Source organism: Pelmatolapia mariae, linkage group LG12, assembly GCF_036321145.2.
Source record: "Pelmatolapia mariae isolate MD_Pm_ZW linkage group LG12, Pm_UMD_F_2, whole genome shotgun sequence".
NCBI lineage: Eukaryota > Metazoa > Chordata > Actinopteri > Cichliformes > Cichlidae > Pelmatolapia > Pelmatolapia mariae.
The window spans coordinates 7,293,413-7,320,261 of NC_086237.1; the positions used below are offsets into that span (position 1 = coordinate 7,293,413).

Sequence of the window (26,849 nt, forward strand, 5' to 3'; positions counted from 1 at the left end):
GAATTTATTTCGTTTGACAGACTAGTTACACAATATGGGATCAACAAGAAACGATTTTTGGAATATCAACAAATTAAATCTATAGTAAAAAAGAAATTTAATCCCAGTGAAGCTGAATTACAAACACCACCAAGTGTGGTACATTTTTTAAATCTAAAACCCCCCAAATTATTGTCTAAAATATACAGAATGGTTTCTAAAATAGATGAATCAATATCCCTTCCTATTGCAAAATGGGAAGCAGATTTATCAATCAGCTTAGACCAAAACCTTTGGTCTCAGATATGCTTAAAAACCTTTCAATGGATCAGAAATCCCAGTTTGCAATTAATACAATACAAAATATTACATAGAGTGCACTATACTGGTCATAGGATGTTCAAGATGGGCTATACGTCTTCCAACAACTGCTCACACTGTCTAGCAAATACACTGGACAATTACATCCACGCTCTTTGGTTCTGTCCACCAGTTCAGAAGTTTTGGCGTGAGATATGTGAAGACTTATCAAAGTGTCTGAAATGTAACATTCCAGCCTCCCCTTTAGTATGCTTGCTGAGCAACTTGGATAAGGTCACTGCAGAAATAAACACAGCCCACATTGTTTTTACAGCCCTATGCATTGCCAAGAAAACGATCCTCCTTAACTGGAAAAATAAAAATAATCTTAATTCTAATCAATATAAAAACCATCTAATAGATCACATTAGTCTTGATACAGCCTCTGCCACCACATTTGATCAATCCCTTTGGGCCCCTTTGATCGGCTTCATCACCTAGTGGGGGTGGGGGGTCATGGTTTGGTCCTGCCTTCGCTATTGTGGTTGATATGGGGGTAGGGACGGCCTTAGGGCGTCTGGGGTCCTGGCTGTTGTATCGCCAGGGCTGTGGGCGGGTGGGTGCAGGGGGGCTCAGCCCCAGTGCAGGGGACCTCTGGTGCATCAGCCCAACTAGGGGGCTCTCTAACTGGTGGGGAGGCTGTTATATCTTTGCAGGTGGTCTCCTCTCTACAGGAGCTCACTTTGCAGGTGGGGGAGAGATATAGGAGAGGTAGAGAATGAACTCAACCTGGGTGTCTATTGTCTTGTGTAGTTTGGGAGATGATTGGATGATGGGGTGGGTGCAGTTTTCTCTGCGGTGGAGTCAGGTGGGCTGCCCCGGACTCTGTAGGGCTGGGTGGTGCTGTGGGCCCCGGTCCGGACGGGCCTGGGCCCCCTTGCCCCAGTGGGTTCCAGAGTTGGGGGTGCCTACTGGGGTCAGCCGGGGAGCTGGCCCCAGGGAGGGGCCGCTTGCCCCTCCCTTTCTTCCCTCCCCATCCTCAGCTACCTCCCTCTTCCCGCTCTACCACACCCACCCACACACGCAGGGCTTGGGGTGCAGATATGTCACCAGGGTGCAGGGGAGGCACTCCCCCTCTGTCCCCTTCTGGCCACCTGTGCCTCAATTTTATTCTGCAACCTAGACATCCACATTACTCACACTCTCACATAACACATACATATAGGGCCTTGGGGGTGGGGACGTTTTACAGCATCCAGAGGATGGTCGGTGTATTCCAACCCACCTCTGGCGCTGGTGCCCTACCCTCAATTTTAATGCATATAGACACTGAGGGTTTTCGGGAGGAGCCGTGCTGCTCTCTGGCAGGAAGCACCATGCCCTCCTGTGTTTTAAATGCACTTTAGAACAGCACACAGCAACACTACATATGAGCGGGCGGAGGGAGGTTTGGGGTCTTCACTCACCCCGGTTCTGTTAGCCGTCAGGGCTGGGGGGCTGGGAGGAGGTGCTGGCCATCAGATTGGGGTTTGGGATGCGGGGCCTCCCTGCTACTGCAGATAAGGAGGCGGTCCGCTTGCCTCCACCCCAGAGAGAAGGGTTACACCTCCTGGGTCTACGTGCGGCTTGCCCCTCTGGGGGCGGGGGTACCTGGACCTGGGATATAGAGTATGTTTGGGGAGTGTGATTGTCTGTGCAGTGTCTATTCGTGTCTGTCTACACGTTGGGTAAGTGCCGAGTATTTGGTTGTGTATATGGGGGTGGGAATGCACGTTTGAGTCTGTGTGCGCCTGTTCGTCTGTGTCTATATGTCAGGTTGGGCCTTAGACTCGACCTCTCTGGGAACATCTCAGGCCCTCCAAAGTACGGAGGCCTATCTCCCCTCACCACACTCCCTGCCAGTGGCTGATGCCCTCAGACGTTGGTGTGCTGGTGGTTCTTGTCGACTGGGGCTGGGCGCTCATGTATGTACCGGCTCACTCCTGGTGGCCGATTGGCGGGGCCTGGCGCCTGTGGCCCGGCTGGGCCCCTTCCGGGGGGTGGGGTGCCCTCGGGCCTCTGGCCTCTGGGCCTGAAGCTCGGTCCTCTCTGGCGCAGCTGGCTGCCGGCAGAGCCCGCGGGCACGCCACTGCAACCCCCTCTGGCCTCTGCTCTGTGGCTGCTGGGTGACCTCTCGTTTAGGGCTCTACTCAGCTCTTCCCAGGAGGGTGGCACGGTTCCCCCCCTTTGGTGGTCCTCCTTGGGTCCTCGTACTCTGGGGCCTCTGGATGTCTGGGGCCTGGATCTCCTCCATACCTGCTTCATGCCCTGGGGGACGGGGCTATGGCTCCTCACACTCCCTAGCAGATCGTTACACGGAGAAACCTTTGGAATACAAGCATGCTTATCCACACAGGTGTACACACGGGTGTTCACAGACACAAACTACACCTTTCTTGGCTGCTACCTCAAAGCACATTGTGCGCTGTCTATCTTGCGTGCTGCACAATAACATTTAATATTTAGTATCTACTGTTATCTACTGCTAGCTAGTTTATTGTGATGGTGCTGTATTTATTATGTTGCTGTTTTTTGTTTGTTTGTTTTCTCTTCTGTTTTTTTTTTCTCCATACAGGTGATCCAGGTGTTTTGTTTGTTTTCTCTTTCTTTCTTCTCCCCTTTCTCACCATCTCTTCTCCCCTCTATTTTTCTTTCTCTCCCTCTCTTTCTTTCATTCTTTCTCCCTGTCCTATCCCCCAGTCATGTGTGTCCCGACTGTAACAACCGAAAATAAAATAAATACATAATTATAATAAAGGTCAATCAAATGGACCAATATGGCAAGGCCATGATGATCCACTTGGTAAAGTAAATCCGCTTGGCATCTCTCTTTGCCTTAAGACAACAATTCTGATGGCTAAAGATCCAAACGGGACGGGGGGGGGGAAGAAAAAAGAAAAAAAAGAAAAAAAAAAGAAAAAAAAAGAAGACATAGCATAAATTTTCACTGCTATGCAGATGACACGCAGCTCTATCTATCCATGAAGCCAGGTAACACACACCAATTAGTTAAACTGCAGGAATGTCTTAAAGACATAAAGACCTGGATGGCCGCTAACTTTCTGCTTCTTAATTCAGATAAAACTGAGGTTATTGTACTCGGCCCTGAAAATCTTAGAAATATGGTATCTAACCAGATTCTTACTCTGGATGGCATTACCTTGGCCTCCAGTAATGCTGTGAGGAACCTTGGAGTCATTTTTGACCAGGACATGTCCTTCAACGCACATATTAAACAAATATGTAAGACTGCTTTCTTCCATTTGCGCAACATCTCTAAAATTAGAAATATCCTGTCTCAGAGTGACGCTGAAAAACTAGTTCATGCATTTATTACTTCCAGGCTGGACTACTGTAATTCATTATTATCAGGATGTCCTAAAAACTCCCTAAAAAGTCTTCAGCTACTCCAAAATGCTGCAGCAAGAGTCCTGACAGGGACTAGAAAGAGAGAGCATATTTCTCCTGTTTTGGCTTCCCTTCATTGGCTTCCTGTTAAATCCAGAATTGAATTCAAAATCCTGCTCCTCACATACAAGGTCTTAAATAATCAGGCCCCATCTTATCTTAATGACCTTGTAGTACCATATCACCCTATTAGAGCACTTTGCTCTCGCACTGCAGGCTTACTTGTTGTTCCTAGAGTATTTAAAAGTAGAATGGGAGGGAGAGCCTTCAGTTTTCAGGCCCCTCTTCTGTGGAACCAGCTTCCAGTTTGGATTCGGGAGACAGACACTATCTCTACTTTTAAGATTAGGCTTAAAACGTTCCTTTTTGCTAAAGCATATAGTTAGGGCTGGATCAGGTGACCCTGAATCCTCCCTTAGTTATGCCACAATAGACGTAGGCTGCCGGGGATTCCCATGATGCATTGAGTTTTTCCTTTCCAGTCACCTTTCTCACTCAGTATGTGTTAATAGACCTCTCTGCATTGAATCATATCTGTTATTAACCTCTGTCTCTCTTCCACAGCATGTCTTTCATCTTGTTTTCCTTCTCTCACCCCAACCGGTCGCAGCAGATGGCCGCCCCTCCCTGAGCCTGGTTCTGCCGGAGGTTTCTTCCTGTTAAAAGGGAGTTTTTCCTTCCCACTGTTGCCAAAGTGCTTGCTCATAGGGGGTCATATGATTGTTGGGTTTTTCTCTGTACCTATGAAGCGCCTTGAGGCAACTTTTGTTGTGATTTGGCGCTATATAAATAAAATTGAATTGAATTGAACTCCAGGGCTGCTTTGCAACACTTGGCACCCGTCTGGGGCTCTCATCTGCTCTTTTCTAGGAGGGTGGCACGGTTGCCCCTCCAGTGGCCCTCCTTGGGCTCTCGTGCTCTGCGGGGCCTCTATATGTCTGGGGCCTGGATGTCCTCCATGCCTGCTTCATGTCCTGGGGGGCAGGGCTATGGCTCCCCACATCTACTATTAGACAGTTACATGGGGAAACCTTTTGAATACAAGCACGCTCATGCACACAGGTGTGTTCAGAGACACACATCTTCCTTGGCTGCTGCTTCTGCTGTGTTGTCGGTCATGTGTTGAACTGTGTTGTTCTCTTTTTGCTTGTTTTCTTCTCTTTTTTTCCAGCAGGTGAGCCAGTGGATTTTTAGTGTCTTTTCTTACTGTCCCTTTTCCCCTCTCTTGTTCTTTCCCTCTCCTTTTCTTGAACTTCTCTTGTCTACGTCTTTCCATTTCCTATCCCCCAGTCATGTCTGTTCCGGTTGTAATAACTTAAAAATTAAAAAATAAACAAATAATATAGATCAAATAAAGTGGACAAGTGTGCCAAAGATGTAATGATCCACTTGGGGAAATAAATCTGTTGGGCATTTTTCTGATCTTCAGACAATAATTCTGTTTGCTACAGTGCTGGGCGGGACAGACAAAAAAACCCCCCAAAACATTTCAGGTGACTCCATCACTGAGAAAAGGCCAGGTGTTTGCTGTCAACAAAGCAAAGGGCGGCTACTTTCAGGAATCTAAAATAGAAGACATATTTAGAGTTATTTATCAGTCTTTGCTTTGCTACATAATTCCATATATCTAGCTTCATATATTTGATTTTTCCAGTTTGTATCTACAATATAGAACGTAATAAAAATACAGAAAATGGTTAAATGAGAACCTTTGACTGGAAGTGGATATCCTTGATGACTCAAGGATTTTGACTGTAGTCAAACATTAAAGCCTTCCCTCCTCTGCAACTTCTGTTCATGCATTAAGACATTAAGACATCTAGGATTAACCTTCTTTGAAAAATGATTCAAAAGTGTTTTCCATTAAACAAGTGAAATATACTTAAAAATGTTGAGAAATTGTTTAAATGTTTATCTTTTTTCTCTCCAGAACTGTAAATGAAAGATTGAGCCATACTGGATCATTGGTGACAATGCTTACACCAATTTTATTTTTTTTTATTTTTTTTATAGCTTTCAGTTTCCTGTGTGTCTTTGTTGCCACCATGTTCTGCACTGAAAGAACATGGTGGCAACACTGAAAGAATCCTAAAGTGCCGTGTTGTTGTAGACAACACAAGACACCTCTTCTCTTTCCAGCTGCTCAGTTTATTAGATGCTGCAGTCGATCATCTGCTTTCATCTCACCATACCACTAGCATACCCTGTCCCCACACATCAGTTCAGGCTCCAGCAACCCTCATTTAGATAAGTGATGAAGAAGATGGACAGATAATTTGCTTTGTTTTTAATAAATCAATCAGAATCAGAGGACTATTTATCCCCAAGGGGCAATTAACAAATGTAGAAGTAGAAGAAGTGTTTCCTGGTAACACTGGTTTAAAACCTGACTTTACGGCGAAGACAACCAACTTCATTACGCAGTATCCTCAGCAATAATTAAATATTCCAGCAAACAATGTTTTTAAATAATATGACAGGGTTAAATACCTAACTTAACTGTGGAATAATGTGAAACAAAAAATCCAAGTAACATAGTAGAAATTTGCATTTGTGACTACATTTTGAGAGAGATGTAATTGCTGTTTATTTCATAAACAGCAACCCTGGGTATATCAAAAGGTAAACTATTGCTGGACTACAGTATTTCAACTACTTTTCTTCACAATTTGTGCTGCTCCTAGATGATATGTCATTTATACAAGTCTCATTCAAGTTTGGTAATTCTCCCTACGTGAAACAGGCTGCATTAAATGTACTTATCCAGTGAGATATTGAAAAACTTTAAAAGAAAATTTGATTCAGATACTGAACCATGTCTGAACCACACTCATGACCATCAGGTCAAGGTGTGAGTCCCAATGTTACCTTCTGTAAGTTTGATAAATATAGAACTGTAAATATTTGAATAAAACAGAAATTTATCTATTTAAAATGTTTCATGAGAACATTGTTCCAAAGCAAAAACATTTATTTGAAAAATAGTGAATAAGTTATACACATCATTATCTCAGGGTTATAGATATAAGTATCCATGCAGGTTGTAGGTAGTCTATACCTTGTGCATACTGCCAAGTCTCTATATGAGTTTTTATCTGTGAAGCACACAGTGTATCTAGCCAACTGTGTCTACAAATACTTATCCAGTGTGGTGGGACTGGTGTCTCTGTGGAGAATAGGGATATCATAATACCAGAAATGTAGCTGTTTGTACCAGTATCAGTAAAATTACACAATTCTCAATATGTAATTCAATTCCAAAATAAAATGATCATTCCATGTACTTAAGCATGAACTCCTTTGTTAAACCCTGACATGGTGGCACATCATTTATTTAAAATGTTAACAGTATATTTTTTTCCACACAATACAAGCTGAATTGTTACAATAGTTGGTGTCCTACTAATATTACATGAATTGAATTTGAAATCTTTCAACAGATCTTGGAAAACACAATATGCATATTGCATATTAATTGTCATCTCTTGGTCACGCCTGCCCCTGAACACAAATGCGTCTATAGCTAACTCAGGCTTTCTTCTCAGTGAGTCACAGCAGAGCTATTGCAGCAACTTCAGGAGTTGCCATTTTCCTTGTGTAGTCTTTGCTGTGCCATTTGTAAGTTTTTTCTGTGGTTATGGGCCTCCTCCATCTTCTTCTTTATCAGCATGCAAGACTAAAACAGACTAGAACACTTGTTCCACAATGTTGTCTCAAAGCTCAGGGAACCCCAGACCCAGGCCTAGCCACACATATAAATGTGCACAGTGTCCACACTGCCTCACACACCTGGAAAACCCTAAAACCTAAGCCTAAGGTTGTAAACCTAAAACCTAAGGGTCAGAATTGGAGACCTCATCTTTTCCAACACGATCCTCAACCCCCCATGGCTGTGTCCTCAGTCCACTCTCATATTCATTTTTCACTCACAACTAGACTCCCATTGGTAACACACATTTCATATAAAATTCCAAAGGTTTTAGAGCACCCGAATTTTTCCAGGTTTTTATTGAAAATTATCCAATTTTATTTCTCATTGCACTCTGAAATGAAAGCATAGTACAAATAAGCAATTAGAGTTGAAAAAGAAATCATGGAATCAAAATGTATTCTAAATTTTTATTCCAACTTTGTTTTATTGATTTCAACCATGACATACAAAGTTAGCAACAGCAAAGTCGATCTTGATTTCCAAACAATTGTATGTCCATTGTACTCTCCAACCCCCCCAAGCCCCCATCCCAAATTCTCCCCCTACCAGGTCCACACTAGACAAGACACCGCAGAGAGCCAGTCTCTGCACACACACACGAAAAAAAAAATATCTCAAGACCCATACACATAACAAGCATAACAAAAAAAAAAGGGACCAAACAAAACAAAAGGAAAAAATAAATAAAGTAAAAATAAGATAAAATAAAAATAAAAAAATCCAAACTTTATAATGTAGCCTCACTCAGTTCACTTCAGACTCAGGAAGTAAAGTGATGGTGTCCACCAGTAAGAGAAATGATTTCCAGATTTTGTTAAATTTCCTAATAGAACCTTTTAGAGAGAATCTAAGTTTTTCCAACTTTAAGTTAAAGAGTACATCTCTCACCCAATGATCATGAGTTGGGGAGTGGGGAAGCTTCCACTTCAACAGAATAAGCCTCCGAGCTAGTAAAGTGGTAAAGGCTAGGGCCTGTTTGAGGGGGCCAGATAAGTTCAAGTCGGGAGGAATGCCAAAAATTGCGGAGAGTGGGTTAGGAGGGACAGTCTGTCCATACGCTTGGCTAAGTGTGTCTAATATATCCCTCCAAAATGCACTCAGTTTCGAACAAGACCAAAACATGTGGACATGGTTGGCAGGTGATAGTCCGCATCTGTTACAGGCATCACTAATGGTTGGATAGATTTTAGATAATTTTGCGTTTGTATAACGTACATTTTAGACCACCTTGCACTGAATCAAAGCATGATGGGCACAAATTGAGGATGAGTGAATCAATTTCAAAGCAGAATCCCACTGCTGTTCTGGCAGGGTTGTCTGTAGCTCTTCCTCCCATCTCAGCTTAGTATGAGAAATGGATTTGGGAACCAAAGTATCTAGTATTTTATACAAGGCTGATATCAGTCTGTTTTGATGAGGGTTCGTCTGCAGGATGATATCCAGATTTGTTTCTGGAGGCCGATTGGGAAAGTGAGGGAACTGCGTTTTTACAAAATCTCTAGCCTGATAACGAAAAAAATTGGAATTAGGCAGGTCGTATTTAGACGATAGGTCAGCAAAAGATAGAAAGGTGTCCTGACTGTACAAGTCCTTAACAATCCTAAGTCCTTTATCTTTCCAACTTCTAAAGGCCGCATCAATGTTTGAAGGTACAAAATTGCAATTTTTTAGTAAAGGTGTTAGCAAAGACGGTCCAAGTAGCCCAAAGTATTTTCTAAACTGTCGCCAAATAGTTACCGTTTCCTTAGCTATTGGATTCTCCCCAACAAGGGTTGGAGAGAAAGGGAGTGGTGAGCTGAGTATTGATGATATTGATGATAATGAGTAACAGCTAGATGCAGTTTCCATTTGTACCCAGGCTGGTACAGGGGGGTCGTTGTGAACCCAATGTAAGAGTTTTTGTATGTTAGCTGCCCAATAGTAGTGTCTAAAATTGGGCAGACCAAGACCACCGTCAGTTTTAGAGGACTGAAGAATAGGCTTGCGAACTCTAGCTTGTTTCCCTCCCCATATGAAATGTGACAGAATTTTTTCTAACTTGCCGAAGAATGCTTTAGTAAGAAGAATTGGGACATGTTGAAAAAGATACAAGAATTTGGGGAGGACACTCATCTTTATCAGGTTAACTCTCCCCGCCACTGACAATGGTAGTGAAGTCCAACGGTCACAATCTTTCCCAACATTGTCTAGTAGGGATAGAAAATTCTCCCTCATCATTTTAGGTATAGAAGAGGAAATAAAACCCCCCAGATATCTAAATCCGGTTTCTGTCCACTTAAAGGGCACTACTGAGTGGGGAAGAGCTCTGGCCAGGGAGTTGAGGGGTTGCAACTCGCTTTTTTGATAATTGAGCTTATATCCTGACAGTGTACCATATTGGTCCAGTATGTTAAAAAGCACCGGGAATGAGTTTAAAGGGTCAGAAATGTACATGAGCAAGTCGTCTGCATAAAGGGAGAGTTTGTGGGTCACACCGAACCTTGTAATGCCTTTAAATCTATCCTCTGAACGCAGCCATATTGCAAGAGGCTTGATAGCAATGGCGAATAAGAGGGGTGAGAGAGGGCACCCTTGCCTAGTGGCCCTCTCAAGTGGAAAAGGCGAAGACAAGTTGTTGTTAGTACGAATACAGGTGGATCCAGACCATCACACTTCCTCCTCCATGTTTGACAGTTGATGCCACACACTGGGGAATCATCCTTTCACCTACTTGATGGAGAACAAAGATCCTGCATGATAACCCAGAGAAGATTTCAAATTTTGATTCACCAGTCCAAAATACCTTCTTCCAGTCTTCAGTAGTCCAGTAGCAATGTTTCATGGCCCAGGCAAACCTCTTTGTCTTATTCTGACATCTTAGCAGTGGCTTTCTTGCTGCATCTCGCCCTGTCAAACCTGCAGCTCGAAGTATTCTCTTCTCAGTTGAAACTGAGACTCACTTACTACGCCCACTTTCAAGCTGTGCTTGAAGCTGTTGTCCTGTGAGCCACCTATCAAGCAAGCTGTTAACTCTCAGAAACTTGTCCTCTGATTCAGTTGTGGCTTTGGGTCTGCCTGACCTCTTCCTGTCAGAGCTTGCCCCAGTGTTTTAGTGCCTTTTGACAGTGAAAGAAACTGTACTCACTGACACCTTGATTTTCTTTTCAATTCCTCTTTAGGAAAGACCTAGATTTTTAAGTGTTGTGATGGTCTGTCTCCCTTCGGGATACACTGTTAAACATCCAAGGCTCAATTGAGAGCTACTGTGACAGCTGGGACAGCTACAGAAAAACTTTTCCTCCTCCTCTGGTGTGTTCCTCACCTGAATGCGTGCTACTGTGCACAACCCGCGGGATTTCCACCCTCAAGAGACGAAAAAGGGGAACGAGTGCCGGCGTCCAGGTGAAACGGAGAAGGTACCGGAGGCTAGCTACTTGGCTGTGGGGTGACTCTCGGTGCCTGTGACCAGATCCTCTCCTGTTGTTTGCTGGGGATGTTACGCCACCGTCTGGGACCCGAGCCCCATGGCTCGAAAGCAGTTTGCTCGCTCTGTGTCCGTCATCCATTCTCCGTTTTGCTGATGACAGCTATGTCTGCTCATCAATCAAGGTTTTTCCCAGCTCTGGAGTTGCCAGATCCACAGGTGTGCACAGGTGTTTAATTCAAGTGCCGCTGTGGTCAGCTGTAGATTTCGCAAATAAACCGTCATCAGTTCGGTTTGCCCTGCTTAACTTGGACTTGCTGCTGTTTACCAGGACAGACTCACATGCAGACTGATGACCTCGGACGCCTTTTCTTCATTTGAGTCACAGATGATGAAGGTCGGTTCTCTGAAAACATTTTATTGTATTTTAATCTGTCGACCTCCTGGACCTGCCGGGGTCTTTCTAACTGATTTAACGACCTTCTGACATCGATCATTAAACTGGAGAAGGTTGTAATATTGGGAGACTTCAACCTTCATATTGATGATGCATCCTGTAACACTGCTGCTGAGCTCATCGCTATCACTCAGTCTTTTAACTTTAAGCAGCATGTTTCTGGCCCCACACATACAAAGTGCCACACACTGGATCTTGTTTTCTCCCTGGGTTTAAATATACATGATGCATGTGTGGAGGATGTCCATGTGAGTGACCATAGTTGCATATTCTTTAATTTGTCATTTTACGTGGATCCTTCACCTCCTAAACTGATGATCCACAGGTGGATTATAAACCAGGATGCTGCTAGAAGGTTCTCTGCCATGTTTGACCCTCGCTGGCTCAAGATGACGTGGATTCACTTATTTTTTCTTTTAACAATCAATGTCAATCTATTTAAGATACAGTGGCACCTCTGAAACAAAATGTTGTCCATTCTTCAAATTTCTTTCCCTGGATAAATGAAAATATTCTAAATTTTAGGAGATATTGTCGCAAATTAGAACGTTTATGGAAGGCTTCCAAGCTTGAGGTTCATAGGGTACATCTCAAGGAATCAATTTTCTCACTTAACGACATGATAAAAAATGCCAGAACTGAATATTTTGCTAATCTAATAGCTTCAAAAAAGAACAATCCCAGAGTATTGTTTGATACAATTAAGAACATTGTCTCTCCTGATATTCCTCTTGTACCAGTCTATACTAAATCTGATTGTAATGACTTTTTAAATTATTTTGTTAATAAGGTCACTGCTGTCAGTTTAAATATTTCTCCATCATCCTCTCAGTATCACACTGACACCTTGCTTACCTCTGATACCTCGTCCTCTTTTACTCCTGTTACCTTACAGGAGTAAAAGTGCTGTGCTTGGACAGATGAAACTGACTTCAAGCCACCTTGATATACTTTATATACTCCATCATTTTTCGTTAGTGTGTTTGACTCTATTGGCCCCTGTATTCTGGAAATAATTAATACTTCTTTTTATACTGGCTCAGTTTCCAGCTATTTTAAACAAGCTATTGTTGAACTAATATTAAAGAAACCAAATTTGGACCCATCTCTTCCAAGCAGTTACAGGGCAATATCAAAATTACCATTGGTGTCAAAGATCGTGGAAAAAACAGTTGCAGAACAACTTAACAACTTTTTGGAGAAGAACAATGTTCTGGACATTTTCCAGTCTGGTTTCCGCAAATTACACTCCACTGAAACCGCTTTACTTAAAGTGTCAAGTGACATTCTGATGGCAGCAGACTCTGGAGAGTACACCGTTCTGGTTATGTTGGATCCCACCTCTACTTTTGATACTGTCAATCACAGCATCATGATAAACAGGCTGAAGGACTTGTTGGGATTACTGGTGTTGTTTTAAAGTGGTTTATGTCGTATCTATCTGAGAGATCTTTATGATCTGTATGAATCATGTGTTGTCTGAAACATCAGTTCTGCCTTCTGGGATACCTCAAGGATACCGATTCTCTTTTTGTTGTATATACTCCCTCTAGGCCAAATTATCAGACGTTACAATAATATTTCTTATGATCTCTATGCTGATGACATTCAGTTATACTGTTCTTTTAAAACTTCTGAGTTTAAATAATTGTCTGTCAGAAATCAAACAATGGTTAAAGGACCATTTCCTCCAGTTAAATGCAGATAAAACAGAAACCTTGATTACTGCACCTGATCACATGCTCTCAGCTTTTTAGACCCTTCATTTCAGTCGAGTCTCAGAAACCTAGGTGTTATATTTGACAGTTCAATTTCTCTTGAGAAACACTCTAAACAACTTGTCCGGAACTGTTTTTATCATCTAAGAAACATTTCTAAACTCAGACTACTGGTGTCAAAGGCAGAATTTGAGATGATTATTCATGCTTTTATCTCTTCTCGTTTGGATTATTGTAATGGTCTTTTTACTTGTCTCAACAAATCTGCTCTGGATAGCCTTCAAACTGTACAGAATGCCGTGGCAATTAAATTTAAATTTAACTGGCACAAACAAGAGGTCACACATTACTCCAGTTTTGGCTTCCCTTCATTGGTTGCCAGTAAATTTTAGGGTTCATTTTAAAATTTTAGTTGTAACTTTTAGAGCTCTGCACGGTGAAGCTCCTTAGTATATCTCTGACCTGTTGAGAACCTCATGCTTCATCCCAAGCACTTAGCAGGGTTCGTACGGGTGCTTGAAATCCTTGAAAATGCTTGAATTTTAATGTTGTCTTTTCACGGTTTGAAAAGTGCTTGAATTTCAGATGTGGTGCTTAAAAGTGCTTGAAAATGTAACTGTATTTCATTCACAACAAATAACTATCTGATTGAATAGTTTTCTTATCAGATAGAGAAATAAAATGAGTCGCAAAATGTAAAAGCAAAATTTCCCCGTCTGGGCTGCCTTGCGTCTGTTTCAACGTGTGACCCCGCCCTTCCCTCGGCCAGTCGGGGATGAGCGCGCTAACATACCTGTAGGTTGCTGTTTTAATGAGTTTTGATGGAAAAACGACAGTCGCATGATAGGTGAGTCCTAGTAAATAATTTTCCAGTACGTGTACGTTACACATGCTATTTTTTAAAATTATGATTATTATTTTGCTATCAAACTTGCTGGAGAAATGATTGAAATGCACTGAGTGTGATGCAGTATGACAGCGCTATTATGGAATATGCTGTGAACTTAGCTAACATTACTTAGCAGTAATATGAGTTACTTTGCTCAAGTGAAAGCTTTAAACATTAGCCTGATACATAACTAGCCAACTTAAGGCTTTCTGATTAACCCTCTGGGGTCGACGGACCCAGAGTCTTCATTTCAACTTGGGTCGAACGTGCGGACTTCAAGCTGTATACCAGTTTTTAAATTGTGTTGATAGGCCACGTAAAACCGATGTTTTTTTCTGGATAAAACAGTGGCGTTTACTCCGGGAAGAAACGGTAAAAACGGCGTTTTCTATCAATCAATCAATCAATCTTTATTTATAAAGCACTTTTCATACAAAAAATGTAGCACAAAGTGCTTTACATGATTAAAAGCAGCCCACCCCACCCACCCTCCCACACACACACACACACACACACACACACACACACACACGCACAGACACACACACGCACACTTAAAGAGTAAAATTGGGCTGGGTACGCATTAGCCAAGTGAGGAAACACTATCACAGGGAGCCGTCTGCACCGGGAGCCGGTCACAGACCGCAGCCTCCAGGCTGGGCACACAGCAGGAGGGAGGCAAAGAAGCCCCCCAGCCAGGCTGAGAGGACCCACAGAGCCCCAGCAGCCACGGTCGATCACAGCCCCGGTGCAGAGAGCCCCCTCCGAGGAAACACTGGAGATATGACCTAATAAGAATATATACAGGATAAAGAGATAAAATAAATAAGAATGGGATACAATATAAATATAAATAGAGTAAGAAGATAAAAAATGAATAAGAAAATCAATAATGGCGAGCGCTAGCAAACACGCTTTGATTGTGAGTGAAAAAAGAAAAAACACTCCTTCCCTATTGGTGGAAAAATTTACCATGTCGACCAATCAAAAAATGATATGGCAACATGTGGAATTTGGTCGTTTGGGCAGAGGGGGAAGTTTTAGGAGTGACCGGCGAAAGAGAGAGAGAGAGTGTTTTGATACGTGAGAGATTTGTGACAGGATTTATCCCTGTGCTCTTCTCATCTGTGTTAGAGTGGACACAAACTATTTTTTGGAGTTGCATAAATAATTTGTGTGCCTTCTTATTTGATGCAGCACACCTGATTGTTCTCTAAATAGTTTTAAATGGTTATATAAAAAACGTCTGAGCCTTGGCTGCATTTTTAGGTAAATAGTACATTCAAAATGTGTTTATCATCAGCACCTGCACATTAAACTACTTAAACATTATAAATGTTTTCAAGCTCACACTGAGGCCTGTGGGGCACTATCAGCCACTGAGACAGTACACACATTTATATGTGTATTTGTATATGAATATTTCATACTTTAAGGGTGCTTGTTTATTTAAGGCAGATGAACAAAAAACATTGGAACTGTACATAATAATATCACGGATAATAAATTCAGTAGATTTTGAGTAGATGCTTGTGCATTCTTAAAGTCTTATATGTTGAATTGAACCATGTGATCTGTTCAAGCCTCTCCCAGTCAGTGCTGTTCTCCATGCCTGTCTGACTGTACATGATGTTATTAGCACAAACACTTTAAAGGTGATCATTTAGGACTTCAGCAATAATACAGACAGCAATGTAGTTAAACATCTTACAGTTAGTTTTATTGGGAATTAACTTAAGGTGATGCGAATTGAAACTTGCATCCTTTTTTTTTGAGAGGGGGGGGGGGGGTGCTGGAAAGCTTGAAAAGGACCTTGAAAGTGCTTAAAAAGTGCTTGAATTTGACCCTGAAAAAGGCGTATGAACCCTGACTTAGGTCGCCAGGTCAGAGGTTACTGGTGGTCCCATGTACTAGGTTTAAAACACGTTGGGATCGGGCTTATCAGGCACTGGCACCAAGGCTGTGGAACTCCCTGCTGTTGTCTTTACGCTGTCTAGACTCCACTGACTCCTTTAAAAAGCAGCTGAAGACATTTTTATACAAACAAGCTTTTAATTAATTTTTTCACTGTTTTATATTATTTTATTTGTACTTCTGATTTTATTGTGAAGCACTTTGTGATTTTTATCTGTGAAATGTGCTATATAAATAAATTTTACTTACTTACTTACTTGCATTGTTAATTGCCCTTTCCTCGCCATTTTTGTAGCAACACACTACTCTGTACAATGCTTGTAAACTTGTACAATACTGTTCAACTGATGCTCACAAGGGTGTGTAAGTAATCCAGTAATCTAGAAAAGTTGGAACACCTGTAGGAATTAGTAGCACCAGCTTTCAAGGCTTGATCAACCTCCATTGCTGCGGAACAGCAATTGTTCAAATTGTGAACCCATTTTGTGTTCCCTGAAAAAGGCTTTTTTGTATAATTCTGAAAAGTACATTATTTTTCAGTTTTGGGTAACCTTACTTTTTTTTTTAACCTCAGGCTGTTCACCACTTACCTTTGTACCATTTCAATATATTCAATGGACTTGAATGACTAGAATTGCAATAAATTACTGGCGCTCTAAAATTTTTGGCCTGTAGTGTACAAATTTGCCGATGACATAGCCATGGTGGGAATGATAGACATCGACAATGAGGCGACCTACAGAGAGGAGGTCCCGGCCTTCACATCCTGGTGTCAGAATAATGACTTGTTCCTCAACTCCAGCAAGACGAATGACCTTGTCAGTGACTTTAGGAAATCTAAAATGGATACATCACATGCCAGTCTGGTGAATGGTGAAGACTGGATCCAAGGTCATTGTTGCCCCTTCTCACCCCTGGAATATATCTACTCTGCCTGATATAGAAACACAGCTGAAAGATCAAGTGTGACAGTGCACACCTTGGGCAATGTCTTTTATACTCACTCCCCTTTAGCAGGCTCAGGGTCATGAGAGCATGTACAGAAAGACTGAAAAACAGCTTCTTTATGAGGCCTGTGAAAACTCTATCAGAGTCAGAAATCAGAAAGGGTTTTATTGCCAAATGTTGAGCAGGTTTACAACATTAGGAAATTGCTGCGGTACTTAGTGCAAAACATACTGTCAGATAACACTTAAATAAAGGCCCCAAAGTCAAACGAACACTGCTGCACACTGAGAGTTAAAAACTGCCAAAAAAATTTCATCTTTAATAAAAGGATCATAATTGCTGCTTTACCAGGTGTAACAATTAAGTTGAACATCCAGGCATCCATGAAAACAGAATTTATTAAATTTAACTGCATTAAAAGTTAGCAGGAAGTTAGCGCGCTAGTTTCGCTAGTTACCTAAACATGATATACCATGTTCTGACTGAAAGATTTCTGAAAAAATTAAAACGTACAGCTCTGCTAACACTTCCAACATAGATGAAGACAGAAAACTAAACAGCAGTCACGTTTGTTGGGTTACTGAAGTTGGGCTAGCTGGTATATATTGATTTGCTACTTGATCGCTAGCGACACCGCTATGTTAGTGTAGCCCGGTGGCAAACAGATGCAATTAGAGACTGTTTATTGTAATTATTATTAAAGGTGTTTTATTCTGTTCAGTTAAAAACATTCATAATTGGAGAGAGACTCTAAAGAAAAAAATCCAAATTATTTTGTATGGAATTGCATTAATTGTGTTATTTATTTATTTTTGTTTCTCAAAGGTTATTTTTTGACCTGGATACAAATACGGTCCAACCAATGGGATTGTTTATCCCGCCTTGTGTTTTCATTGTGGTTACCCATCCTCTGGGCTCCTGTCATTCCTGAAGTCTTCTGATTTGCCTATTGTTTATATATTTTGTTACATACTGGTTACAGTGTTAAAGTGGCGAGCCAGCCAGGAGCCTTGAATTAATGGGTGACGATAGTGAAGCATATTTTGTGTGAGTGAGTTTTTGGTAAAACCGTCTGTCTCACTAAAAGATTGAGTTTGTTGAAAAATTAGGTATTAAGGTCCCAAATGCTGTCATGGTGCGTGGGGTAACAGGATCAGAAAAGGATGAAGAGATTTTTGAGTTCTTAAAGCAGTACGGCTCTATTAGTAGGGTCCTCACCATTGATGATCAAGTATCTGAATTCAACAAGGATCAGATAGTGGAGTATAACTCAGGATCTCCACGCAACATTGTAGAGGCGTGTCAACCAGGACAGCCCTACAACGTCCAGGGCCTTCAGGAACTCGGGGCGGACCTCATCCACACCAGGGTCTCTGCCACCAAGGAGTTGTTTAACTGCCTCAGTGACCTCGCCCCCCGGAAATTGGCGTTCCCAGCACACCCTCACTATGCGTTTAGGTGCACCGGGTCTGTCAGGTGTCCTCCCCCGCCACCTGATCCAACTCACCACCAGGTGGTGATCAGTTGACAGCTCAGCCCCTCTCTTTGCCCGAGTGTCCAGAACATATGGTCGCAGGTCTGGTGATATGATTACAAAATCGATCATCGACCTGCGGCCTAGAGTGTCCTGGTGCCACGCGCACTTATGGACACTCTTATGTTCGAACAAGGTGTTTGTTATGGCCAAACTGTGATTTGCACAGAAGTCCAATAACAAAACACCGCTCGGGTTCAGAACAGGGAGGCCGTTCCTCCCAATCACGCCCCTCCAGGTCTCGCTGTCGTTACCCACGTGAGCATTGAAGTCTCCCAGTAGGACAACAGAGGTGGAGGACCTTCCAGCACCCCACTCAGGGACTCTAAGAAGGCTGGGTCCTCTGAACTGCCACTTGGCGCATAAGTGCAGATGACAGTCAGGACCCGTTCCCCGACCCTAAGGCGCAGGGATAAACCCTCTCATCCACCGGGAAGAACCCCAACGTACCGGCAGCAAGCCGAGGGGATATTAGAATACCCAGCCCAGCCCGCCGCCTCTCACCAGGGGCAACTCCAGACTGAGACAGAGTCCAGCCCCTCTCCAGGAGACTGGTTCTAGAGCCCAAGCCATGCGTAGAGGTGAGCCCGACTATTTCTAGCCGGTACCTCTCAGCCTCACGCACTAACTCAGGCTCCTTCCCCACCAGAGAGGTGACATTCCATGTCCCAATTGCCAGTCTTGGTAGCCGGGGATCAGTCCGCCAGGGCCTCCGCTCCTGGCCGCCGCCCGGCACACAATGCACCCGACCCCTACAGCGCCTCCTGCGGGTGGTGGGCCTGCGAGAGGATGGGCCCATGTCCCCTTTTCGGGTTGTGCCCGGCCAGGCCCAATGGACTAAGGCCCGGCCACCAGACGCTCGCCCTCGGGCACCCTCCCCGGGCCTGGCTCCAGGGTGGGGCCCCGGTAACCCTATCCCGGGCAGGGTAAACAGTTCCCTCCATGTTTTTCTCATAAGGGTCTTCTGAATTGCTCTTTGTCTGGTCCCTCACCCAGGACCTATTTGCTATGGGAAACCCTACCAGGGGGCAAAACCCCCCAGACAACATAGCCCCTGGGATCCCTGGGACACGCAAACCCCTCCACCACGATAAGGTAGCGATTCACTGAAGTAACTGGACACAGTTTAAAAAGGGATACACTTGTGTATTTCAAGATCCCACAGTTCACACTGCATGTCAGGTTAAAAAAAGTCTGTAGATGTCTGTGATCACACTGTATTACGACATAAATCAGGACAAGGGTATGACACCTTTTCTAAAGCTTTGAGTGCCCCAGAAGCACAATACAAGCCATAATTGTGAATTGGAAGAAGAATATGCACTTTTCATGAATTTTCCAGTTGAATAACTAGACAACATGGGTTTTGGTCAGTGAGTTAAAGAACATCCCACTGCTAAATTATACCAGCTTTTTTGTGATGGTACCATACCAAAACAAGGCTATAAACTATACAGCTTAATTTTATTGTTGAATCCATGCTGTTATTGTGTGTAGGATCCTGGCCACTGTGGGGGCTGACTTTGATCTGAGAACATTGAGGGCGGTGAGAGTGCTGCGACCACTCAAACTTGTCTCCGGGATTCCAAGTAAGTCCACTTCACATTTTAATACATGTGCTGTCTGTGCTAATGGTCATGATGTGGTTAGCATGTTACAGCATTATAATAGGTTAACAAACAAACAACTACTATACTGCAAAAATATTATGTCAGCTGTTGAAATAAATAAACATCTGTTCTGAAGATAAATTGCAAAATTTCACAGCTTTTTAATTTTAGTGGTGTATACCTTAAGCCAGTGTACTATACAGTGTATAGGAGTACTTTGCTACAGTGTATATGAGTATTTCTATACAGTATATTGAAGTACTTCCATGCAGTTTATAGGAGTGCACTTTTAGTGCCAAGAGCCGCACTCAAGAAAAACATCTGGCGTAAAAATAGGAAGGGGTCCACTTTCCCTCTTGGGGGAATACTCCCATAGGTTTTAAATCTGGGACTCTCCACCAAGTTCTAGGGTCACTAGAACTTAAGAAGCTTCTCGGATGAGAGGTGAAACGTCTTCAAGCAACTTAAAGAAGTCCAGACGCTTTTCTTTCCAAGCTCCTTAGATTAACAAGTAAATATTTTTCCTTAGCACTACAGTTCCTCTGCATCTTCTGGACAGAGGCAAAATGACAAGGAGACTTGGTTGTATAAGAGAAATTCAAAGGATATTGTAAATATCTAAGGAGCTTGGAAAGAAAAGGGACTGGAGTTCTTTACGTTTCTCAAAGACTTTTCAATAGCAATCACATGATCAACAATGGGTCAACGACCCTCTTAAGGGACAACTTCCACTAGGGCTTGAATACCTGCGACTCTTCATCATTTGGTCTTAGAACTGAAGAAGCTTCTCGGGTGAGAGGTGAAACGTCTTCAAGAAACTTAAAGAAGTCCAGTCACTTTTCTTTCCATGCTCCTTAGATTATCATGACTGAATGACTGAGAACATACACAGAATTACTGCAAATATATTTTGATAGCATTATGGTATGCTGGTATGTTACATTACATATGCAACCAATCATGGTTAGGAAATCTTACTTCTCTTGCTTTGCCTCAGGTCTTCAGGTGGTTTTAAAGTCCATCATGAAAGCTATGGTACCACTGTTGCAGATTGGCCTGCTGCTCTTCTTTGCCATCCTCATGTTTGCCATCATCGGGCTTGACTTCTACATGGGGAAATTTCATCGCACCTGTTTCCGGATTAACACAAGTGAGCAAATATTATAGAACCTTAACCATTCCTATGTGTTTTTTAATGAAGATAAGGGGTTGAGTGACACATTTTGAATTCCCCCCATATAAACAAAAATATGATTGTAATAGAAATTATGCAGTGAAGCAAGCTCCAACAGGAGAATGAACAATTAATTGTAAAATATATTCCCTGTGATGTGTGTGATATTCTTTTATATCATCAGTCAGACTTTCTCTTACATAAATTTAAAGAATAAAATCCAAATAATCACATTGTCCATCAGAATCTGTCGGATTTCAACCCCGACCGCATGTCTGTGTACGTACCGCTGGGTGAGAAAGCCAACATCTCACTGATTCTGATGTGTTTGTCCGTGCTTTGTGTTTATGTCTTTTTGCGGAATCCGTTTACCTGCTCTTGTTTGCTGTTTTAGCTGTTTGGTGGTTGTTGAAATTGTTTTGTGAGGTTTAGCCTGAGATTCTGGCGTTTCTGGCAAAACACATTTATATTTAAAAATTGATTCAGGATTTTAATGAATCGATATCGCTTTATTAAATCTAAAATCGATTTTAATCAATATATCGATTATTGAAACCCACCCCTATATTTAAACCTTTTGTTTTCTTCTCCCCAGCCTCGCAATCTCCCTCATACCCGGCTGTGTGTTCCCCTGTGTGCCTCTTCGTTTAGAGTTATTCATGTCCCAGTATAGTTTGTATTCTTTTCCTTGTGTCAGCAATAAAGCTGTTTTGGAGTTACTTTCCACGTCTTGGAGTCTGCATTTGGGTCCACATCCTGCATGCCACACAGCGCACTGTGACAATTTCTAAAAAATACCTTAGTCTGTAAATGTGTGTGTTTGTGGTTACAGGTGAGCAGACGGCAGATTTCCCCTGTGGCTATGAAGCTCCAGCAAGGACCTGTCCCAACGGCACTGTCTGTAGGGAGTATTGGATCGGACCTAATTTTGGCATTACCAATTTTGACAACATCCTCTTCGCTGTTCTCACCGTTTTCCAGTGTATTACAATGGAGGGATGGGTGGATATCCTCTACAATGTGAGTCCAGTTGTGGGGACAAAAAAAGATCTTTGGCCATATATTTTGTTGGTTTACCTCAGGGCACCAGTATCATAATTTTATTGTGTTAAAAAACATATGTACATGTGTATACAATACAGGGTATTATATCAGCGTCAGAATGGGCATTCACTGATTACTACACAGCACTAAAAACAAGCCCACAATAAGTCTGGTATGTTACTTGAGAAAAAATTTTCCCATGCAATCTGGGGCTATAATTAGATTACACATGAATCTTACATGATAAAACACAGTGAGCTATGTTTTGTTTGGCAAACACTAAAAAAGCATCACACGCAGTATGATATATAGGTATAGAAATTGATAAGAATTTAGTGATTCCGATTCCATTATCGATATTATGTACTGACTGATTCCATATCGACTTTCTTGTCGATTCTCATTGGGTTCTGATTGGCTCCACTTTGAGAGTCACCAGTTTATTTAGAAGTAAAACATGAAGATATCTAAAGTAATGTGACTTTGGTAGATCATGTTTTTCACAAAGGAATTTAAATGACAAAACCATCTTTATTAAAGAGATCGCTAAAATAAATCAGTCCTTTTCTATTCCAATCCACAAATGTCTGGGATGGCACAAAAAGACGATTAGATGTTACTGGAGAGAAATTACATATATTTTCCAAATTAAAGTACTTTCTGAATTGGCGCCAAATCTTTATAGAATTTTGGACCACCAGGCACACCAATATTTAGCTGAAGAGGGGCAGTCAAAATTGAAATAGGTGAAACTGGAAGTGTTGTTTTTGGTTCCATATTTACCCAGACGGGTCCCTCTTTACCTGCAAACCTGGTAATCCATTATGTTAACTTAAAAATATAAGCTGCCCAACAATAGAATACACAATTAGGCAAACCTAATCCTCTCCAAACATGACTTCTGTTGTTTTTTATGTGCATTAAAGCTATATAAAAATGTAACAGTGAAAATGCAAATTCCTTGCTGACAGTTTAACCAAAAGGCATTTCCTGTGGAAATGGGCTGACATATCCTGAGCATAACCATGTATAATATCCACAAAACTTAAAAGAGGTTATACACACACAATACGGTAATATTATGTTGAAGCACAGTACGTATTACTCCGCGAAGCTCCCGACTACGGTAGACGTAATGCTCCGACAATCCATCAAGCGGTGCGGCTTTGTAGCTTAGCAGAGTCGTACGAAAACATTTTTTGACAGATTTTTGAGCACCGTGTACCACATAAAATCGGTTCTGTAATAATGCTAATAACAACGGCCCGCTTGCATGCTCTACCAAAAAATGTGCTTTGATGTGTATCTGACGGATGAAAGCCAAACCAGTTCCACACCACTGAAGTTGCACCATTTTTACAAACCAATTCTGGTTCATCTGTTTCATTCCCCCTTCTCATTCTCCGTCACCGCCATGCTTTTTTGGCCATGTGGGTATGAAAACAAAGTCTTTTACCTAGTCTTTTACATATTCTATCGCGATATTTCATTTTCTTATCATTGCCTAACATTATACCGGTATTACCGTGAACTGTATGATATGGCCCAGCCCTACTCCTAAGATAGACTTGTAATTGTATGGATGCATAGACATGATTGAACCAGTTATTTCTAATCCCTGGGAGGTAAATTTATCCTTTTTCAATTTTAAAGGGCAAATTTTTATAGTTGATTTGCCTTGCTAAATTATTTATTTTGAAACAGATAAAGAAGTAGGACATGCCACTAATTGGATCTAATATTAGCAAAAGTAGATCATCTGTATAAAGCAGAATTTTGTGGTTTACCTTGCCCCTGGACATAGTCTTAATCCTACTGTCTGATCTAATAGCAATTGCCAATGGCTTGATTACAAACAGATAAGGAGCAAGGCAACAGCCTTGCATTGTACTGATGCAGCCATAGGTACTGAGTATAAAACTGTAATCCAGCTATCAAATTTTGGCCCCAATCCAAAATGTTTTAGAATTATAAATAGGTAAGTCCATTCTATTTTGTCGAATGCCTTTTCAGCATCAACACTTAGAACAACTTCAGACTGTGTTGCTGAGTGAGGGGAGGAACTGAACTACACTGAACAGGGTCCTTATCTTTTTTAAGTATGACTGAGATTATGGCCTGAATAAGTGTTTTTGGCAACTTTCCGTTTTCCAGGGATTCATTATAGACTGATTTCAAAACAGCTGCGAGCTTTAAGGGTATTCCTTGTAAAACTCGATGGGAAATCATTCTGTGCCTGGTGCACTGCCTGTTCGAGATAGCTTAATAGGATTACTTATTTCCTCAAGTGACAGTGGCTGCTTTAAGGATGACTGAGCCTCTAGAGAGATTTTTGAATATCCAGAGAGTTGAGAAATTGGTCCGTTTCTGATACATTACCCTCTACTTCTGATTGGTATAGGTTAGAATAATATTGTTTAAACCAATCATTAATGTCGTGATAGTTGTATGATATTAAGCCAGGATCCATTTCACTTCCTATAATCATTTGCCCAGCTGACTTTTTTTTAAACCGAAGAACAAGAAGCCTACCTGCTTTATCTCCATGTTCACAATAAATCTGTCTGGATTTTAGTATATTTTTTTTCACCTTCTCCATCATAAGAATATGAAGTTCCATTTGTAGTAATAATTTTTCGTTGAACAGATCTGGTGTGGGCGAACCTCATATCACCTATGGACATCTGCCATGTTCCTCACCAGCGTTTTAACATCCTCAGAGTGTACTTTATTCTTATATGCTACATAACTGATCATTTGCTCCTAATGTAAACCTTCATAGACTCCCACAGAATGTCCCTTGACAGCTCGATATCATTAGTTTTCAAGAAGAAATGTTTTAGAAATGTTTTAAATTGTTTACATAGAAGTAGCTGAGGTTCCACATTATCTGTAAAAATGAAATGGAATAAGTGGAAGTAGTTCTACTGTGTGTGTGTGTGTGTGTGTGTGTGTGTGTGTGTGTGTGTGTGTGTGTGTGTGTGTGTGTGTCATTATTGCAGGTTGGATATTGAATAAGTTACTGCTACTAATATAATACAAATACCTTTATTGATGGATAATGTATCTATCAACTTTAAACTGAAAAAGATTAGATTGGTGTATCCCTGGTATGGCTGTAGTCACTGTGATTGTCTGCTTTCTGTATTAAAGTGGACCAAATCAGACACACTAAATCATAGCTGGGAACTGTATGGCCGACGGGCCACATGTAGGTCTTTGGTTCTCTCTGAACAACTTGCATGTAAGTAATTAAGTATACATCTTAGAGTTTGTTGCAGTTTAGTCACTAAACAGTCCCCATCAGAAAAGGCTGTTTCTGTACTGTGAGGGAACTCACAGTACTCACAGTACGCCGCCAGCTGCTTAGACCTCTTCTCTCCAGCCCCGGCACCTACTGAAATAGGGAAGGCATGATTAGATGATGTTCACCTCCTCTGACAGCAGCCTCCCACTGACACCACACCTTGAATCCACTGCTCCACCACTCCTCTGCAACCAAGCCACACCCCATCACAGCTATCCCCCCAAAATGTGAGCTCACATTAAAAAACAAATCGAAAAAAATAACAAAATGAAATGTGAAAAAGTTTACCCAACAGCAACTGAAGTAATTGTTTTCTAGATTATATTATCAGTCTCTTAAATAGTTGTGGAAAATTATGACCTCTTGTTCTATAGAATCTTTCTTCAGTTCTTTGAATGTTGCGAGTATTTGGTGATGCAAAACAATGTAACAGCATTTCAATCTGGTTAAGGGAATGAACTGGAACACCTTGATTATTTTCTTTTCTAGCAATTGTAGTACTATTTACCACGTGAGTTTTCCCTAGCCATAATCGTCATTGTTTACATCGCCCCGACGCTAACACGCCGCAGGCTTATGACATCATCAGCTCTGCGACAGCGGACCTCCTGAATCGAAGCCCCTCCGCGTTTGTGGCTGTAATGGGCGATTTCAACCACACGAGCCTCTCCACTTTTTTTACCTACATTCAAGCATTATGTGGACTGCAAAACCAGAGAGAATAAAACACTGGACCTGTTTTATACCAATGCTACTGAGGCATTCACCTCCATCTCTCTCCCTCCTCTAGGCAGGGCTTATCACAACCTTGTCTACCTCCAGCCCCTTTACAAACCTGCCGTTTAGAGACAACCTCCAGCCATAAAAACTGTTACTAGATGAACAAGGGAGATAGAAGAGACTCTGTAGGGATGCTTTGAGTCAACAGACTGGGATTTTCTTTATGACTCTCATGGGGACAATATAGCTAATGTCACAGGCTGTGTTACAGATTATATTAATTTCTGTGTAGACACTATGGTTCCCAAAAAAAACCATTCGCTGCTTCTCCAACAATAAACCCTGGGTAACCAAAGACATCAAAGCTACACTAAAGAAGAAAAAGAGAGCTTTTAGAAACGGGGACAAAGAACAGTTGAAACTGGTGCAGAAGGAGCTGAAAGCCAAGAGTGCTGAGGGAAAGGAGTCCTACAGAAGGAAGCTGGAAAGCAAACTCCAAGAAAACAACACCAGGGAGGTGTGGAACGGAATGCGGGCCATTACTGGCCAGAGACAAAAGAAAGGTGTGGGAATGGAGGGGGACGTTGAATGTGCAAACAACCTAAGTCTGCACTTCAATAGGTTTGATTGCCCTGCGTCTCCTAGCTCTTCCCCCCCCCCCTTCCTGCCCCCTCAGCCTGTCTCACTCTGTCC

The 26,849-nt window shown here is 42.0% G+C and overlaps 1 protein-coding gene across 1 annotated transcript in view; it reads left to right on the forward strand.

The window, feature by feature from the left end:
- cacna1ba (calcium channel, voltage-dependent, N type, alpha 1B subunit, a) overlaps window positions 1–26,849 on the forward strand; it is a 257,230-nt gene that overhangs the window by 35,930 nt on the left and 194,451 nt on the right. The window contains exons 4-6 of the mRNA XM_065471832.1: window positions 19,799–19,890; window positions 20,909–21,061; window positions 21,918–22,105. Coding sequence (XP_065327904.1) covers window positions 19,799–19,890; window positions 20,909–21,061; window positions 21,918–22,105 — 433 coding nt within the window. The remainder of the gene's footprint in view (window positions 1–19,798; window positions 19,891–20,908; window positions 21,062–21,917; window positions 22,106–26,849) is intronic.